Source organism: Pseudorasbora parva, chromosome 15 (assembly GCF_024679245.1).
Source record: "Pseudorasbora parva isolate DD20220531a chromosome 15, ASM2467924v1, whole genome shotgun sequence".
In the NCBI taxonomy this organism is placed as follows: Eukaryota; Metazoa; Chordata; class Actinopteri; order Cypriniformes; family Gobionidae; genus Pseudorasbora; species Pseudorasbora parva.
The window spans coordinates 22632693-22653428 of NC_090186.1; the positions used below are offsets into that span (position 1 = coordinate 22632693).

A 20736-nucleotide genomic window follows, 5' to 3' on the forward strand; every position below is an offset into this window, starting at 1 on the left:
CAACTGAAGAAGCAGCATCTAGGTGTTAGACACAGGCTGGTTAGGAGGTAGACGAGGAGATGCCAGGAGGTTCTTGTGAGTGGGAGGAAGGCGCATGACTCTGACCTTGAACAGTGCATCGCTGGACACTGTATAATATGTTTTGGGGGTCATCTCCAATGAAACGCCTTGATACTTCTAGATAAAATAAGTGAGGGGAGTAACGGGTGGGTAATGTTTTGCATCATCAAAATCCATCAGCACATCTAATTTGACATAAGAACATCCTTCATAGCAAACTAATGCTACATAACAGTAGGCAAAAGGTGTAAAATGAATATAATGGTCATGCAAAAAAAATGTCATGCAATCACGTCAACCTTACACTGAAAAGTACTACAATCCTGAGCTGTTCTCATTGTATGGCCTCCTTTCTATATAGCCCGGCAGATCACCTATAGGAGAAAAATCTTTTTAAAAAATCTGTGCTAATGGTTTTGCAATCCGTTCCCTCAGTTTATAAACTGTGATCACAAATTTATAAATTTCCCCTTGGTTTAACAAATCGTGCCCACAGATTAATAAACCGTACCCACAAATTTTCAATCCGTGTGCTCAGATTTTGCAAACCTTACCCTTGGTCTTTAAATCCATTCCCAATCACAATTTGTGCGCACACTTTTACAATCTGTGCGCACGGGTTTGTAAAAACTGTACTCACGGATTGATTTTAGAAGAAGAAAAGCAAACTCCCAGGTAGTAACATGTTAACAAATTGTATTGTTTTATTGTGTATTATTTATCAAATTATATTAACTGCTGTGGTTCTCTATGAACGGGTAGCGGAATACAACGATTTAATAAGAATTATGTGTGTCAAAATCTTGCTTAATTAATAACAACAATTATTATTATTTATTGTATTTTTTTGTAAATGTATTTATTTATAAATTATTTTTAATATATGACTATAAATGAGTGCACTTAAGACAGTATGCTTATCATTAAATAATTAATAAATGCTTTATTTTATAAAAAAAAAAAAAAAGTTTTTACAGTTTTAGAAATGTTTGTGTACTTCATTCTTAACATGAAGACTTGTTTTGGTGATTTTATTATACAATGCTTTTTGCCCAATATGGACTTTAAAAGATAAAAAAATTCTGTCATTAATTACTTTAATTACCCTCATGTCGTTCGACACCCGTAAGACCTCTGTTCATCTCCGGAACATAAATATATTTTTGTCGACATTCGATGGCTCAGAAAGGCCTTCATTGACACCAATGTCATCTCCTTTCTCAAGACCCATAAAAGGCACTAAAGACGTTGTTACGAAGCCCATCACACTACAGTGGTTCTACATTAATTTTATGAAGCAATGATAATTGTTTTTGTGCACACAAAAAACTAAATAACGACTGATATAGTGATGGGCCGATTTCAAAACAAAGCTTCGAACCGTTATTAATCAGTGAATCGATACACTGATTTATAACGTTTTTCCCCCCCCACAAAAACTATTCTCGATGTTTCATTTTTTTTTTTTTTTACAGCCACTGTAGTAAGATGGACTTTGTAACAACGTCATTAGTGCCATTTATGGGTCTTGATAGAGGAAATTACATTGTTGTCAATGAAAGCCTTTCTGAACAATTGGATTTCAACACAAATATCTTCATTTGTGTTCCGAAGAGGAACGGAGGTCTTACGGATATCGAACGACAAGAGGGTAAGTAATTAATGACAGAATTAAAATTTTTGGGTGAACTAACCCTTTAAGTGTTAAACATGGGATTATTATTTCCATTTTGTAAAATAAAGATCGTTTATTTACAATAGCCTATGCATCACACCATAATATGTGGCCTGGATGAATCTGCCGCAAAGATTGGAGGCGGGGCCACAAACACGTGAGTACAGTTTTTACAAACCCGTGTGCATGGATTGTGAATTTGTGTGAACAGATTTAAACGGGTACGGTTTGCAAAATCTGAGCGCATGGATTGAAAATTTGTGGGTACGGTTTATTTATCCATGGCCACGATTTGTTAAACCAAGGGAACAGTTTAAGAGTTTGTAATCACGGTTTAGAAACTGAGGGAACGGATTGCAAAACCGTTGTCATGGATTTTTTTTTTCTCTTATAGGTGACGTGCCGGACTCCATACCTTTCCATTCACCCAAAGTTCACCCAAAAATAAAAATGTGATGTTTATCTGCTTACCCCAAAGGCATCCAAGATGTAGGAATGTTTGTTTCTTCAGTAGAACATAAATTAAGATTTTTAACTCCAACTGTTGCTCATATAATCAATGTCAATGGGGTGTTTTCTATGAGAGCCACTATGAGAGTTTAAAAAAATAGCTATACGAATCCATATAAAACACTGTGACTCGTGATGGGATATTGATGTCTTAATAAAAAATATATACACATGAACGCGCCAGGTTTTTGACCTTCTTCGATGGAAGTAATGGCATTGGGAATACTAGATGAGTTTCGTCTGATATGAGGCACAAAAATAACACAAATACTGATGGGTGCAGAAACGGATCGTTTCGTGTCTTACGACATCAATGTATCGCCACAGGGTTTAATATGGATTCATATGTCTATGTGTTTTTTTACTCTTATAGGTTCTCTCATAGAGAACACCTCTTTGACATGCATTATACGAGCAACAGTTGGAGCTAAAAATCTTAATTTGTGTTCTACTGAAAAAACAAACACACCTACATCTTGGATGCCCTGAGGTTAAGCAGATAAACATAACATTTTCTTTTTTAGGCGAACTGTCCCTTTAAAGGGATAAGTTCACCAAAAAATTAAAATTCTGTCATTTAGTCATGCTCAAGTTGTTCGAAATCTGTATAAATTTCTTCTGCTTAAAACAAAGGAAGATATTTGAAAAATGTTTGTAAATGATCAACTAAAAGCTTTAAAAAGGTGTCCCTCCTCAACTTCTCAGTAGGAAAATAGAACTGTCACTTTTGCTAATAGCAGAGTTGTGTAAGCTTAGCAACATGCTAACATCAGCCTGCACTGGAAAAACTGAGCATTAGTTGAGTCTCGTGCATTTGAGTAAGCATTGTTGTCCATTAAGACAATTTCTAATCAGTCACAGGTTAGGATGCAGCCTTAAGGGCAATTCACACAGAACATTTTTGGCATTGAAAATGCCAGACAAAGGGCAGTGGAATGATAAAAAAAAAAAAAAAAAAAAAAAGCCTTTTTTTTTCTAAGACTAACTTTTAACTTGAGAGCCACGTTTTTAAAATGCTGGATCTTGCACTAGATGCTGCAAAAGGTTCTAGATGCAAATGCAACAGTCAAACAAGACAGTCTAGTGTCTGTTTAAAAAGAAAAGCACAATACAAGAGAAACGAGGAGGAATCCAAAAACATGTTCTGTGTAAACATCCCTTTAGAAGACAGCTACCAAGGTATGAAAGACTTCAATTTTTATTTGAAAGATGAAAAGAGGCCACACAACAAGAACCTAACTACAGTAAGAGTGGTACACATCAGAGAGTACAAGAAAATTGCGTAATATTCTTTCCTTTTTGGATGACAGGTTTGGGAAGTCATACCTGTCCCAGCTGCTCAGAGTGCTGATGGAGTTCTTCCAGGATTGGCAGGGTCTGCTCCTGGGTACAGTGCTCCAGGATACGCTGGATCACCCGACAGCCATACGGATGAGTAGACAAAACAAACACCTACACACCACCAAAAAAAAAAAAAAAAAAAACATAAAACACTGATACACCCTAGTGCATTCCTAGATCAATAAAAGAACATTACGTAATTTATCATTACTGAAACAGTATCAATGATTTTCTGAACTTCCAGCATCTAGGGTCATCTTTTGGCAAATTATGAGAATTCAGAAAATATAGATGATTAACCTGTAAAACTAGTATCATTCTTACCGGTAGTAAAGCAACAGGCCCCAGGTGTAAATAAGATCAAGCAGTCCTGCCTACTAATATATGATTATATGATATATGATTATATGATATGATTATTAGCCAGAAAATATATTTACCATGGTATAAGAAAAGCCTTTTTTAAAATGTATTACAGTCTACACTAGACTACAAAGGTTCTTAAAAGGAACTTAACAAACGTGGCATGCAATAATCTTTATCATTATTTGGTCTACCACCATGTGTGTAAATCCTGTTTCTGGACTTTATAACAAGCAAGAGTGTCTGTGGAAATACCTGGCCCTGGAAGGCATCAATGATGAACTGAAGAGCTTGGGGTTGGACACACTCAATACATTTCTGCACCACATGATTTCCGTTCTGATCCTTCACACACTTCAGCACATGGCCATCCAACTCCCGTACGATATCACTCTAACAAAAGAAAAAGAACAATTCTGAGAAATACAGCCATTTCTAAATATCAAGATCACGTTTGTTTGTTTATTTATTTAAATAGCAACTTACAGACTACCACCATAGCTCCGAAGTGGTGTACAATGCAGTAAAAAAGAACCCAACAATACAACAAGACAAAACACAAAACATCCATGTACTGATGTACTAAAATGCCAGAGAGTACAGATATGATTTTAAGCGTTCCTTAAAGGTGGCCTAGAATGAAAAATTGAATTAACCTTGCCATTGTGAAATAATAAGGGTTCAGTACATGGACATCACATACTGTGAGTCGCAAACATCATTGCCTCCTACTTCTTATGTAAATCTCGTGAACCCAAAACTCCACAGAAAAAAAAAAGACTTCTCAACATAACGCCAACCGTGACGCAAGCATTGGGGATCCTTTATATGCACGTCCCCAACATTTGCATCCGTCCAAACATGTTCATTGTCAGGCGGAAATGGAGCGAATCATCAGGTACATTTGCTTGCATGGACACACTTCATGTTCCAGGCTGTTCAGGAGACCTGGGGACTTTACATATCCTTCCCACAGATAAAAAATGTCAACAGTCATGGTTGATGTTTATAATCCGATACCACAACAATTTAATTCAAGATCGTTCGTTTGTTCGGCCCATTTCAAGCAAGCTTCGCTCAGCGTCTTAAACTGAAGAAAGTGGCAACTATATTCCTGCAAGCAGTAAGTAGCGATTTTATCCACTTATTGACTGTTTAAACAATTTCTGATTAAATTTAAAGTTTCTTAGAGAGACAGCATTGTCTAGATAACGCATGATGCTAGTACAGTAACAATAAGAAACACCAAGTACCATACCAAACTAAATAGTGTATCTAATGACAAAGGGTAATATTATTTTGTATTACAAAATACAACCGTAGATACTTTGCTTAGATCATTCACTCTATTCTTCTAGCAAACGTCACCTTTTCCGCCATATAGTGTTGTCACGATACCAAAATTATGACTTCGATACGATACCAGACTAAAATATCGATATATCGATACTAAATTGATACTATGACAACTTCGATACTATGACAACAGGTTATTAATATGACAACTTGTTATTATATATTGTTATTTTTTACTAAAAATTCATGTGGCCAGTATGTTCCTTAGGGTTGGGCATCGTTTTAATTTGAACAATTATTGATCAATTGATCAATTACTATTAAAATTATCTCAATGTATTTTTTACAAAGGGGTAATTGTGTTGCAATAGCTTACACACAGCACAAGGAAGCTTGATTTCGAATGGTAAATTTAATTTAAAAAGACGAATAAACAGTAATAAAATAAGAACGAATAAACAGATTACAAACAATAGCACAAATAAATACAATAGATTAGAAGATACAAATTAAATAGACTCTTTTATTTTTTCAGGTAGGTCTAACATTCAGATAAGAAACTGAATTAAAAAAATTCATAGTAATTACATTTAAAACAACATTGGATAATGTTCTTTGTAAAAAATTCAATAGCGTACAGATGAAACTATTAAAGTTACACAAGTTGATCAGTCAACAGCAGTTGATCGTTTGTCTTTTTGTAGTTTGAATAACAAATAACTGCGGTCCCTTTAAGACTAAACGATGCATGGATCCTAAACACTGTTCCTGTTACTCGTTCTTCCTGAACTGTTTGCGACTGTGTTTACATTAATACTCTTCCAGATGTGCACTGATAATTCTTTTGAGTGTATTTGACCAATAATAAGCTGGAAAAAGAAGCAAATGTTTGCACTTGTATCATGTCAGAGGCGGCTTTATTACGGTAGGCTTTGTGTGTGCGCTTCAGATGTGAGCACGAAATCTGCGGGGATAAGTAGAATTAATTTATGTGCAATCCCGCGCGAAATTCAGACCGATCACACACTAACACTAACACATTGTCATGAGGAAAAGGTCCAGCAGAACGCGCGTTCGCCGTGCTCAGAGGTTAACCGGGCTGAGTGAGAATATGCCGGTGTGTGTCACCTCACTGACGGTCAGAGAAGGAGAGCGCAGCTGTTATCTACACTGTAAAAACTGAGAATCGTATAATTTCAGATATTCCAGTATCGATACATATCGAAATATCAATATTTTTGACAACACTACCACCATATAAGTTAAAACGATAGTCATTTGACAAGGCTATTCATTTTGTAAAAATATAAGTTATATATTTATATTTTTGAGAACTGAAGTATGGTGTTTCCTATGATGTTTTTGCCTATTTGTATTTCAGATTAGGCTACATCACAGTCACTGTGTAACCTTAGCCTACATTGTGACTAAAGTTATATAAATATAAATATATATATTTACAAACATTATATTGCAAATATAAAAATGCAATATCGTTGACGAAAAAAGACAAGTCTAAAATGTAGGCTGAATAACACACTTTAAGCAGAACATCTCAAATTAAGTTTGATAAAATGCAGCTTACTTTTTTATTGGTGTTTTCAGATCGTCCATGCGCGCGCAGGAGAGAGCTCGCGTACATATGGTTGCCAGATTGGACATGTTTAGGTAAAAAACAGTGTATACAGGTTTCTTTTCACAAAAAGCTGTTTGGTGGATTTAATTACTGAAATCTGGCAACCGCAAGAACGCGCGCTCTTTCTCGTGTGCGGATGATCTGAAAACACCAAATAAACAAGTAAAGCTTCATTTTATCAATCTCCATTTGAGATGTTTTGCTTAAAGTTTCATTTATTCGGTCTGTGTTGTGTCAGGACAGTCAGGACTCATGAACTGCTTCACTGAACTGCTGTGAGCTGCTGAAATAAGCCAATCAGAGCAGAGCTCAACATTAATATTCATGACTCCAAATAAGGCAAAAACAGAGCATTACATTTTTCCCTTAAATAAGCCACATACCCTCTATGTAGATATCAGAGAACAATTTAACATATTCTTTTAAATCATTCTAGGGCACATTTAAAAACATTTAGATTTATGGAAGATCTAACATCCAGATCCACAATCTAGGATCAACGACAGAGGAAGCACGATCACCTTTCATTTTGAAACATGCACAAAGAACATCTAAAAGAAACTTGTTTGCTGATCTTAGACTCACGCCTGCAACCTAAAGATGCTAATAAGGGAGTAACATGGTCCTTTTTTCCACCATTCATCAACAACCTTGGAGCAGCATTTTGTACAAGCTGCAAGCGTGCAATGTATGTTTGACACGTCCAAACATAAAGTGCACTACAGTAGTCTAAACTGGAAAAAAATATATGCATGGACTACTTTTTCTAAGCCGCTGGCTGAGAGTATGGGCTTCAGTTTGGCTATTGCTCTTAAAAAAAAGAAAAGAAGAAGAAGCAATTACAGACCACTGTCTTTATCTGCCGATCAAAAAGGATGGATAAGACAAAAATGACTCCTAAAAACTGAAGTTCTTTATTTGTTCCTGCAGGTTCCCCCTTCCATGGGCCTAAGATATCGATTACCGTTTGGCTACCAGCTGTGAGACCAAAAATAATAATTTCAGTTTTGTTTTTATTCAATTGAATGAGATTTTTACTTCCTCTAAAGATTTAAGGAGTCTGGCATTAGAATCATTACCACCTCAACGGCAAGTAAACTTAAGTGTCATCTGCATACAGGTAGTAAGCAATACCATACTTCAGTCAAAATCATTCCCAAAGGGATCATAAACAATGAGAAGAGGATGGGACCCAAGATGGACCCCTGTGGGACCAGTTGGAAATTGGTGATGGAGCAGAATAGTTATTCCCCATCTTCACTAGAAAGGACCTACATTCCAAATAAGAGGTGAACCACTTAAGGACCATGCACTGAATACCAAAAAACTGCCTTAAGCGAGTCAGAAGGATCTTGTGGTCAATGGTGTCAAAGGCTGCTGACAAATCTAATAAATGCTGAATGATTGATTACCTGCATCCATATATATAGCAGATCATTTACAATTCTTAAAAGGGCTGATTCTGTACTGTGCCCACCCCTAAAACCCAATTAAAATTTGTCTAAAATATTATTCTTTTTTTAAGAAAATAGATATAGTATAGAAAGTAGATAACTTTTTCAAGTACCTTAGACAAGCCAGGTAATTTTGAAATTTGTGGGACAAAAGGATGGCTTTAAGTGGAGAATAACATTTCTAATCTCAGAAAGTGATACCAATTCAAACAGATTAAAGGAATACATTTCAGTTAAATTCATTAGCTCTGGTTTAGCATTCATGGACAGAAAACTTTGATTCCATGTATTTTCTCAACAAAACACTTTGAAAATAACTCACACGTTGTCGATGATAAAGTTAAGCCTGGCTTCGTACTTGGACAGATCAGTCAATTAATAACAGCAAAAAGCTCACGTGGTAGATTTTTTAGCAAGCATAACAGATAAGTGTCACGGATCTGCTGGGCTCCTCCTCTTTGCTCTTTCCTGTTCATTAAGTCTCCCCTACTGTCCCCTACGTTTTTACTGGTGATGGAGCACAGGTGCGGTGTGTTGTGCTTGTGATTGCCTCCAGGATCGCATGTGATTGATTTCAGTATCTTTGGATTTAAAGATCTCTCTAGAGCTGGTTGAAGAGGCCACAGCTTCTCCTTCTCTCCCGCACCGTTTTGACATTTTTGTTTCCTTTTGCATGACACTTCATATCACTTGTTGCATACATGCTTTATTTCTCAACCTAACATATACACTGACTTTATTTAACTTGCGTTGTTCATTATTTATCTTTAATAAATATATTTCTTTCAATGAACATTCCTCATGGTCTTCCCTCTCTGTTTACATAGCCTAGAATAGGCAGAATGTAACATAAGTAACATGCTCTATAATATTTTACAGCTGTTTGATATTTTATCAGATTTTCAGTGAATTAGCATTAAGCTTTGTATTTAAACTGGGTCATTAATGTAGTATAAATGTGAAATTATTTTTTGAATCTGATGCCTTCTAGACTGAGAAATGACAGAAAATGTATTTTTGTCTCATGGGAATTAAAGACAACTACTCCCAGAATGCACTAGCTTAACTGCCCTATGAGGCCACTCCCAAAGCCACCTACTGGATTACTAGATCACTTTCCCACCGCATTCATTTTCATAAAATCAGTTCAGTTAGAAAAGCGAGTGTCCCGGCACAAAAGTAGCAGGATTCAGATTATATTAATTTTGATGAATGGGCTGAATGAGCTCTTGTGATGAGAGCTGTAGTAAGCACGGGCGAAGCATACATTCACAGCGCGTGTTCAGTCTGGCGCATTTTCAGTTAATGCCTTTGGAAGCTTAAATTTCACAGGAAATCATTTTGAAAAGTTGAAACACTCACTTTGCTCCGCACAGCTCCGTTTACATAAATGCCTCAAACTTTAGAATTTTCCGATCTAATATAATTTTGACCTGTAAAGTTGCAGAATAATAATCATACACTGTTTGTTAATTGGCCAGAGGAGAACTGGCCCCCAGATGGAGCCTTGTTTCTCCCAGCGTTTATTTTTCTCCATCATGCCTTGGCTTGCTCAGTTGGGGACACTAAAATTTCAATCTAAGTTTTCAACTAAATATCCAAATAAAATTAATTCCTAAATTAACTGTATCAACTACAGTGGGTATGGAAAGTATTCAGACCCCCTTACATTTTTCGCTCTTTGTTATATTGCAGCCATTTGCTAAAATCATTGTAAATTCATTTTTTTTTTCTCATGAATGTACACAGAGCACCTAATTTAACAGAAAAACACAGAATTGTTGACATTTCTGCAGATTTAAAATAATACAACTCTGTGACTACTTGAATGGCAAAGCCAGAGCTCTGACTTAAACCCAATTTAGCATCTCTGGAGAGACCTTGAAAATATCTGTCCACCAACGTTTACCATCCAACCTGACAGAACTGGAGAGGATCTGGAAGGAGGAATGGCAGAGGATCCCCAAATCCAGGTGTGAAAAACTTGTTGCATCTTTCCCAAAAAGACTCATGGCTGTATTAGATCAAAAGTGTGCTTGTACTAAATACTGAGCAAAGGGTCTGAATACTTAGGACCATGTGATATTTCAGTTTTTCTTTTTTAATAACTCTGCAAAAATGTCAACTATTCTGTATTTTTCTGTCAATATGGGCTGCTGTGTGTACATTAATGAGAAAAAAAAAATAACTTAAATGATTTAAGCAAATGGCTGCAATATAACAGAGTGAAAAATTTAAGGGGGTCTGAATACTTTCCGTACCCACTGTATATCACTGATCTGCCCACATTGTCGCTATATGATAAATTGAAAAGAACTGACATACGACTATACAGCAAAATCAAATTTTGTCGCAATATTTTCCTGTTTAACACAGTAAAGCTGCTTTGAAACAATCGTCATTGTAAAAGCGCTATACAAATAAAGTTGACTTGACTCTGTCAGTCAATGCATCTCTTTACTATGGCATACACATAGAACAATATCAATTTATATTATTCAAATCAGTTAAATGATTGTCAGGCTGCATTAACTAGGTGAGCCGGAACTGGGAACACTTCCCATAACACTTGATTTACATTTGATTTTGCTCAAAATCACGATTATTCTGTCAAAAAGGGTAATGTAGTTATGGCCATTTTACATGTTCTTTACACTTCACACAAAATGCTTTGGAATGACAAAACTGCCAATATTAAAAATACATAAATACATAAATAAATAAATACATAAATATACAAAGACATGTAAAAAAGCACAAATAAATAAATATACATAAATAAATAAATATATAAATAAATAAATATACATAGAAAAGCAACAAAAAGAGAATAATTATTTCTACATTTACTTCCATATTTAATTATTTATTTATTTCCATATATATTTATTTATTCTTTTATTTATTTATTTATTTATTTTATTTATTTATTTATTTTATTTACAAACAAACTATAACAATACAATAGACACATGTATTACACATAATATTAGAATATTATCTTGATAGGAAATAACATTAACAACAGATATAAAGGCTGAGTGTTATTGCATACAGGGGAGTGAAGAAGCAGTGTGTGTGTGTGTGTGTGTGTGTGTGTGTGTGTGTGTGTGTGTGTGTGTGTGTGTGTGTGTGTGTGTGTGTGTGTGTGTGTGTGTGTGGGGTGGGGGGGGTGGGGGGGTGGGGTGAACTGTAAAAAGCTGAATTCAGACTGCCTGGTCACCCATACAAAGCCACAGTGCTCTCTGGTCCCCGCACAAGGTATACCATGGTGGGGCAGCAGAGGGGAGGCCCTGCGTGCCATCAGGCCCACAGCACACATACCCCCCCCCCCCCCCCCCCCCCAGGATCTACCATGCCCCAACCCCATAGCCAATTTCTCAACATACCACTCTCGCCCTATGTATGAGTGTGAATAACTAAATTATGGGCTTGTCAGATGTACTGCATTAAAAGAAGTGGATATGCAAATCTTTTATTTATTTTTACATTTATTAATTTCTATTTGTATTTATTTTCACATTTATTCCTGTCTACATTTATTTATTTATATATTTATTTATTTCTGCATTTATACATTATTAACATAGTGAAAGGGCGATTCTGAAATCCTCTGCCGATTCAATATGTAAGGGATAGATAGGTGGACCCCTCCGCTTCGCGTCGGGCGGTTCTTTGCCTCTACGCCATGCATTAAAATCCTTTAATGGATGGCTAGCCGTGGATTATCCAGCAGCGCAAGCGAAACATGACGTCATGACACTCGTACTATTAACTATAAAACTCTTTCCCAAACAATAATGATAAAGCTCAAAACAAAATTATAACATTTCCTTGAATAAAAATAATAGAATGAATAAAACTGACAGGAAGGATTATTAGTGAAAACCAATATTAAAATATTGAATACTCATGAATATTAACATCCATCACACAGGCAACACTGCAGTGAAGGCAATCTTTATTTGAACGAATCATCATTATGTAGCCTAGTGTGAAATAAACCCTGCGTCAACCTATAAAGACACATTACATTTAATGCATTAAATTAAATAATAATATAGGTGCTTGAGTCTGTCAGTGTAGGTGTCACAACCATCATAGAATAAACGCACAACACACGGCGACATGTTCCGCAACTCGGTGTCATGTAGGTGTCATGTCAGTGTTTGTCACGATAATCTTAGTGACATGACAATGAAGACCACATGTGCCACAGATGTGCCAATACGCGCATAGTTATAGATATGTATACGTATACATATCTGCACATAGTGACATAAGTGCCATTGGCTTCTGTGTGTCATGTCACTTAATGTTGCCATAGATATGTATACATATTTGTGGTTAATACTGCCAGCTGCCACTGTCACTCTGTTTGCAAGCGTAACTGTGTTACTATGGTTACCAGTGTTTATAGTGGCAGATTAATTTCGAACTGGCTACATGATGATTAGTTCAAAATAAAGATTGCCTTGTCACTGCAGTGTTGCCTGTCATTCATAAATAATTTTAATAAATCCATTAAATAATCATTAAGTTATGTTCGGTATGCTTAAAGCAACGAGGGAATCTTCAGACTGACATAAAGAAGAGATTGCGAACATTTTCTCTCTCTCTTTCTCTCTCTCTCTCTTTCTCTCTCTCTCTCTCTCTCTCTCTCTCTCTCTCTCTCTCTCTTTCAGTTCTCTGTCTCTCTCTTTTAATAATGAATCTTTTAATAATGGACCTAGAGGCAACCACCCTCCGCTTCGCGTCGGGCGTTTCTTCGTCTCTGCGCCGTGCATTAAAATCCTTTAATGCATGGCTAGCCGTGGGTTATTCCTTACATATATATACATATATACATACATACATACATAAATAAATATATATATACATATACATACACCAAAATTAGTTTTTATTTTGTGGTGGTCATATCCATAAATTTGCAAACATTTTTATTTATTTTTTATAATTAGGATGCAACATTAACCATATTATTATGTTAGATGCACAATAGTCACACATGGCAATAAAACTGACAAAATGCATGAATCTTGTTTGGTATTTAAAAAACAAAAAAAGCTGGTTCAATGGTGTGCTATCTATCTTTAATAACACGATCGCTTGGGGTGGGAAATATGACCAACATCTTAAAAGTAAACCACAGCTATAATTGCTTAATATAAGTAAAATGTTTTCAAGTAATTACGTAATCAAGTAATCGGTCAGTAATAAAATATATACTTATAAACAAATGACAATAGGACAAATAAATACAACAAAGATGCATATCTACAAAGAGGAACACTCCACCGTTTTTAGAAATAGGGCTTATTCAACTTTAGACATTTAGATATGTGGGCAAATGCATTTGTCTCAGTGCATGCATTGTTTTAGTTTGACAGGGTCACAGCTAGCTTAGCTTACAATGCATTTCCCCACATATCTAAATGTAGCAAAGTAGCAAAGTTGAATAAGCCCTATTTCTAAAAAAGTTGGAGTGTTCCTTTAAGTGTAAGTGCTGTTTCCCCTGTTTGTGTTGTTGTTAAGCTATATTAGTTTGCTAATATAGAACTTACTAATGCGCAGATCCAGTGCTTACTGACACGTCCCAAACTTTTTAACTCAAATCAAGATATAGATATATGCATTATGTGTGTATTTGATCGTTCAAGAATAAAGTTAGGCTAATGAGCCTAGAAATAACACAATCAATACCATGGGCGTCGGAACCATTGTGTGTGGGTGAGGCAAAACCCACCCACTTTTTAAGACCAATGATATTGGACCTACTCACTTTTATCGTCTCTAATTCAGCACGTCTGTTTACCTTGACTACCCTTTAACCGAGAAACTTATTAAGAAACGTATTATTAAACACATGTTAAAAGCTTTATTTCCCCTTTTCTAATATTTTCTCTTTTTTTATTAAAAATAAATACCTTTCCGATCTGATATGTGATGGGGAAAGGGAGTAGAGCGAGTGTGGCAAAAGGCGGATTCGAACCTATGCTCGATTTGTGTCAAAACTTGATGCCATGCGTCTTAGCCCTACTCTATAGCCACAGTAAATAATTCAGTGATTTCTGTAGTTTTGTCTGGCCCAATCAATCGGTTAGTAAACAGCACTTTTTCTGTCTGGACACTGAGCATAAAAAACATGCAACTTATTCATTATCATTATCTGTGAAACTGTTGATTTTTATGGCAGTTAAATGAATATAGCCTTTTTATAAGACTATTGGTATTGACTGGTTTGAGGTCTTTTTTTGGTATAGGAAAGGGATATGGCCTCAAACGCACCACATTGCAGGAAATCACATCTATGAAACCAAAAACCTATCATATTTTGCCTTAGCCGCTACTGACCCACCCACTTTTTATTTGCTTCTGACGCCCATGTTCAATAAACAGCACACACGCAACAGCCTGACATCGGAGTTCGGAGTTTACATTACTGTTATTACATTTACATTTTAAAAACACATCTCTTTACTATGGCATACACATAGAACAATTTTTAACTTTCATTATTCAAATCAATTGACTGATTGTTAGGCTGCATTAACTAGCTTACACTTTTCGTGCAACAGGTGCAATCCAAGATGGCGCTGGCGTGAGTGTTTGGTGCTGACTGGTCTGCTAATTATGGAATGATTTGCCTTCAGCTAACTTTGTGATAAGTACTATTATTTCAAATCTAAAGCCTACAATAATAGTTTCTGCTGATTACTGATTTGAGAAATTTATTTCCGCGCAATCAGCTTTGATCTGTAAGTGCGCCTATAATGGAGCCGACCGCGTCAAACAAATTCCTTTTGGACGCACTACAACAAATAAAATCCGAAATGGTCTCCCATTTTGATGTAAAGATGGATCATCTACAGATGAACTTAGAGACTATAAAGCTTTCATTATCAAACCTTGGAGAACACATATCAGAGCTGGAGCAAAGAGTTAGTGGCAATGAGGATAATATATCTGATTTTGGAAAGGGTATCAAAACACTTGAGAGTGAAAACGCTCACTTGCGGGATAAGGCGGATGATGCTGAGAACCGCAATAAGATTTATAATCTGCGCTTTGTTCATGTTCCCGAATCGTCGGAGGGCAAGGACATGTGTGGATTTATTTCCAGTTTGATTCAGCAGCTTTTCGGGAAAGAAAGCTTTACTACTCCCCAAGTCATTGAGAGGGCTCACCGTTCTCCAATGCACCGGTCCAAGGACAGTGGTAAGCCGAGGGTGATTATGGTGAAGTGTCTTAGTCTCCTTGATAGGCACAAAATCCTCCGACTTGCCCGGGAGAAAAAACATCTAGAGTACAACGGGGATCGTATTCATATATTTCCTGACTTTAGCGCTGCTTTACTTAGTAAGCGACGTCAATTTGATGACATAAAGAAACAACTCCAACAACGCAAACTGGAATACACACTGATTTACCCGGCTACTCTCAGGATTGTCTTTAATGGGAAACCTCAATTGTTCAAAACTCCAGCAGAAGCGAACTGTTTTTTACAGAGCGCTGTAAATCATTAACTGTCTTACCAACTGATTTACTATCTTTACTTGATTTGATGGAACTGCAAAATTTGCTGCAAAATGGTGTAGACTTTTTCTGAAGGCTTTGATTTTGTAATTGTTTGAACTGAACTTGTGAAACAATATCACTATTTCTCCTTTTGTTTTAAGCAATTTGTGTTCTTTTTTGTATACTAAGCCCTGGTTGATAAATAGTTGAAGCATATGCTCCTTAGTTGTATGGTGTGATTTACTTAATTTTTTAATATTACAAGAAGGGGCTTTCCTTTGTTTTGTTTATATTGGGAGCTGAAGATGTAAATCATGTCACTACAATATTTAGTATACATTAGCAGATAGTCTGCTTCTCTTTACGTTTATTTATTTATTTTATTTTTTCAATTTCAAATGTTCTGGACTTGGCAGTTTGTGCTTGTCTGTGTGTGGATATGTGTGTGTGTGTGTGTGTGTGTGTGTGTGTGTGTGTGTTGCTCTTCCATCCAATCTTATGTCCCTCTCTCTTATTTTTTTCTGAATGACTATGGTTAAAGGTTTATTAGTTATTTTAGGAGTCTACCTCATAAAATTGATCTTCTTAGAGCATGGCTTTCATATAATAAGCCTGCTGTCATTACTCTATCTGAAACTTGGTTAAATAGTAATGTACATGATGATGAAATAGGTCTTGATGGCTATAATGTATATAGAGCAAATAGAGGTAGTCGTGGTGGAGGAGTTGCTACTTATGTTTCCGCAAACTTATCTTCTGAACTTATTATAGCAAATGAAAGCCCCGTACATTTTGAATGTCTTTTTGTCAGAATATGCTTTCATCAAAGTAAACGTTTGATTATAGGAAACGTATATAGACCCCCAAATTCTTTATCCGAATCAACTAATAATATCCTTAGTACTATTAATTCTTTAAATTGTTCTGATGAAATTATAGTACTGGGAGATTTCAATCGAAATTGGCTTGATAGATCCTCCTTGAAAGAGAGGAATCAGTTTGAGAGCTTAAATCTGATTCAATTAATACGTGAACCCACTAGAGTGGAAGGGAACTCCAGGTCTCTCTTAGACTGGATTTTGGTCACACATCCAGATAGAATTGCTGATTCAGGTGTTCTGTCTGATTGTTTTAGTGACCACTCAGTTATTTTTTGTACCTGGAAAATAAGGTTACCTCGTTTATCACCTAAAATAATCAAGGTAAGACAATTAAAAAATATGAATAATGATGCATTTATTCAAGATCTATTATGTATTAACTGGAACAGGATGGACTTAATTCCCTATGTTGATGATGCTTGGAATTTCTTTTATACGGAAGTTTTAAAAGTTATAGATAATCATGCTCCATGGGCTTTAGTTAAAGTAAAGGGTAGACATCTACCATGGATAACTGGTGACTTAATATTTCTTTTCAAGCAAAGGGACAAGGCTTGGGTGAGATATCTTTTAACAAAAGATCTGGTGGATTGGACTGAGTACAAGCGATTAAGAAATGTCTGTACTGTTAAAACAAGAAATGCCAAATCTGATTACTATAAAAATTCATTATTAAATGACCTTACAAATCCGAAGCCTTTTTGGAAAAAACTTAATTATCTATTGAATAAATCTAATATGAGCTCCCCTGCAAAATTAAGAATAAATAATAATATCAGTAATCCAACCTCTGTAGCGGATGCTTTTAATCAACATTTCTCTTCTGTTTGTAATCTATGTCCACCTGACTTTTGTTATTCCAACTTTGTGAATAGTAATGTTGTAAATAGCTCTTTCTCATTTACTACAATTCTTCCTATTGAGGTGCAGCAGGCAATTTCTGAAATTAAATCTGGAAGTGCAGCTGGTATATAGATGATCTCGAGATAAAGTTTATTAAGGTTGCCTCTCATGTTCTAGCATATCCATTATGTGATTTATTTAGTTTATCTATATCTACTTGTAAAGTCCCAGTCATGTGGAAGTGTGCAAGAGTAACACCTTTATATAAAAGTGGTGATCCTCTTGATCCTAATAATTACAGAACAATCTCAATTATTAGTAATGTAGTGAAAATACTGGAAAAAATTATATTCAAGAGATTGTTTAAATACATTAATGAGTTTTCTATTCTTTCTCCAAATCAATCAGGTTTTAGGCCCAATTTTTCAACCACTACTGCTCTTTCAAAATTTGTTAATGATGTTACGTCGTCTTTGGACAATAATTTGTCCACTGGAGCAATATTTATAGATCTTACCAAAGCGTTTGATCTGGTTGATCATTATATTCTCTTAGACAAATTACATAATATTGGTCTCTCCGAACAGTCCATTTTATGGTTTAGTTCATATCTTCATTACAGACGTCAGTGTGTAATGGTTAATGATTCTTTCTCTCAGTTCGTGATAATGGATAAGGGTGTTCCTCAAGGTTCTTGTTTAGGCCCTCTTTTATTTTCAATTTTTATCAATGACCTCCCCCAAATTTGTGTTGATAGTCAAATTCTCTTGTATGCTGACGACACAGTTATTTATTCTTCAAAACGTAATATTAATTTAATTCAATCCTCACTGCAATTTGATTTTAATATTATTCAAAGGTGGCTTTCGGATAACGGACTTATATTGAACAAAAGTAAATCATATAGTATGTTATTTTCCACTCGTTCTGTCCGGTATAACCAATGTAATAGTCTATCAATTAAATTCTCAGATAGGTTGCTTATGGAGCATGTTGAGAAATTTAAATATTTGGGCCTCTGGCTTGATTCCAGACTCTCCTTCAGGCCTCATATTGACTCTATTGTGAGAAAAGTAAACTATAATTTAAGATTATTATATCGTTCAATTAATTGTTTTCCATCACTAATTAGATTAAGACTGGTAATTAGATTAAGACTGGTAGCTATTATTTCCTATTATTGATTATGCTGACTTTGTTTATATGAGTACAACAGAATCATGTTTGAAACCCTTAAATGTTGTCTATAACAGTCTCTGTCGATTTGTGTTGAGATGTCCGTTCCTAACCCATCATTGCTCTATGTATCAACAATTGAATTTTTTATCTCCTAAGGCCAGACGACAGCTACACTGGTTTCAGTTTATTTATAAATGTATCTTTTTTAATTATCCTCTTTACTTGAAGCAATATCTAGTCCCATATAGGTCAACTTATGGCCTGAGACACCTTGATCATCTTTTTTTTCTGTCCCAAATATATCAAAAGAAATTGGAAGACGCGCTTTCAAATTCAAAGCTCCCGTTGATTGGAATCGCTTACCCTGTTCCTTAAGGTCCATCTCTTCCTTTCCACTCTTTAAGACAGCTCTGTTAGCTTATTTACAATCACGTGATCATTGTAAATGTTTCTCTATATGAGATGAATTATATATGGTCTATTTATTTATTTATTTATTATTATTACTAATTTTACTAATTTAATTTATTACCTTTTTTTATGTATACTTGGGTTATATGTATCTTTCTGTTTGTTCTTGGTGACTTAATCAAAAACGGTGCTCTCAAATATGGTTCTCTCCTGTAATATTTTGTTTTTGATTTTGTTTTTGTTTTTGAAATTGTAATTACTTTATGCTGTTTATATGAATATTTTGTGGTCAGTGGGGGGACGGATTGGGGTGGTTGTTTGTGTTGAAGAGTTTTTGTATGTGTGAGAATGTAATTGTCTGATGTTATTTTGAGGACCCCCTCGAAAACGAGATGTTTCATCTCAAGGGGTTATCCTCTAATAAACTGAAACTGAAACTGAACTAGGTCAGCCGGAACCGGGAACACTTCCCATAACACCTGATGTACTCGTTACATCATAAAAAGAGTGGCATCCACACTAATGCTAGTCTCTCTGTTTATCCCAAGGTTTACTGCAGTTGGCCGGATCCAGGCCATGTCCGGACCGGATGGTGGACCTGCGTCTGGACATGACCAGCTCATCCTGGAGTGTCTGCTGAGTCCATGTCAATTGGTGTCTCCTCTGAATTTGCCTCACCGGCACGTCATCCTCAATAAACCCGCCTCCAGCTCGATCTTTTTAAAATATTCATACTCGTGTAATCGACGTGCCGTCTTAAATAAACGCGTCTCTTGAGTTTAATACCCGGAAATTTTAAATATTCCAATCTAATAAGATTTCTGACCTGTAAGGTTGCCAGAATAATAATCATACACTGTTTGATAATAGGCCAGAGGAGAACTGGTACCCTGACTGAGTCATCATGCCCTTGCCACTGTTGCCTTTGGCTTGCTCAGTTGGGGACACTAAAATTATGATCCAAGTTATTCAACTAAATATACAAATAAAATGTATTAATTAGGTCTTATTTAATTCTATAAACTATAATGAAAATAAGCTGATAACATCACTGTTTTCTCCAGAACAACTGTACAGCCAAATCAAATTTTGTTGCAATATTGTTCTGTTTAACACTGTGACGCTGCATTGAAACAATTGTCATTGTAAAAGCGCTAAATAAATAAAGTTGATTGATTGATTGATTGATTGATTGATTGATTGATTGATACTTAGGACCATGTGATATTTCAGTTTTTCTTTTTTAATTTGCAAAAATGTCAACAATTCTGTGTTTTTCTGTCAATATGGGATGTTGTGTATTCATTAATGAAAAAAAAAAATAACTTAAATGGTTAGTTCTCCAAAAAAGAAAATTCTGTCATTAATTACTTAATTACGGAGGTCTTACGGGTGTTGAACGACATTAGGATATGTAATTATTGACATAATTTAAATTTTTGGGTAAACTAACCCTTTAAATTATTTTAGCAAGTGGCTGCAATATAACAGAGTGAAAAATTGAAGGCGGTCTGAAAACTTTCCGTACCCACTGTTTATGATCATGCCGGGTTTTTGACCTTACTC

The 20736-nt window shown here is 35.5% G+C and overlaps 1 protein-coding gene across 9 annotated transcripts in view; it reads right to left on the reverse strand.

Annotated features, from left to right (window-relative positions):
- pum2 (pumilio RNA-binding family member 2) overlaps window positions 1-20736 on the reverse strand; it is a 224951-nt gene that overhangs the window by 24132 nt on the left and 180083 nt on the right. For 5 of the 9 annotated variants that reach the window (XM_067417370.1, XM_067417373.1, XM_067417371.1 and 2 more), the window contains exons 18-20: window positions 4205-4342; window positions 3572-3697; window positions 106-177 (exon numbers count right to left, since the gene is read on the reverse strand). In XM_067417370.1, the coding sequence (XP_067273471.1) occupies window positions 106-177; window positions 3572-3697; window positions 4205-4342 (336 nt within the window). The remainder of the gene's footprint in view (window positions 1-105; window positions 178-3571; window positions 3698-4204; window positions 4343-20736) is intronic. The other 4 variants (XM_067417377.1, XM_067417376.1, XM_067417374.1 and 1 more) reach the window with 1 other exon arrangement.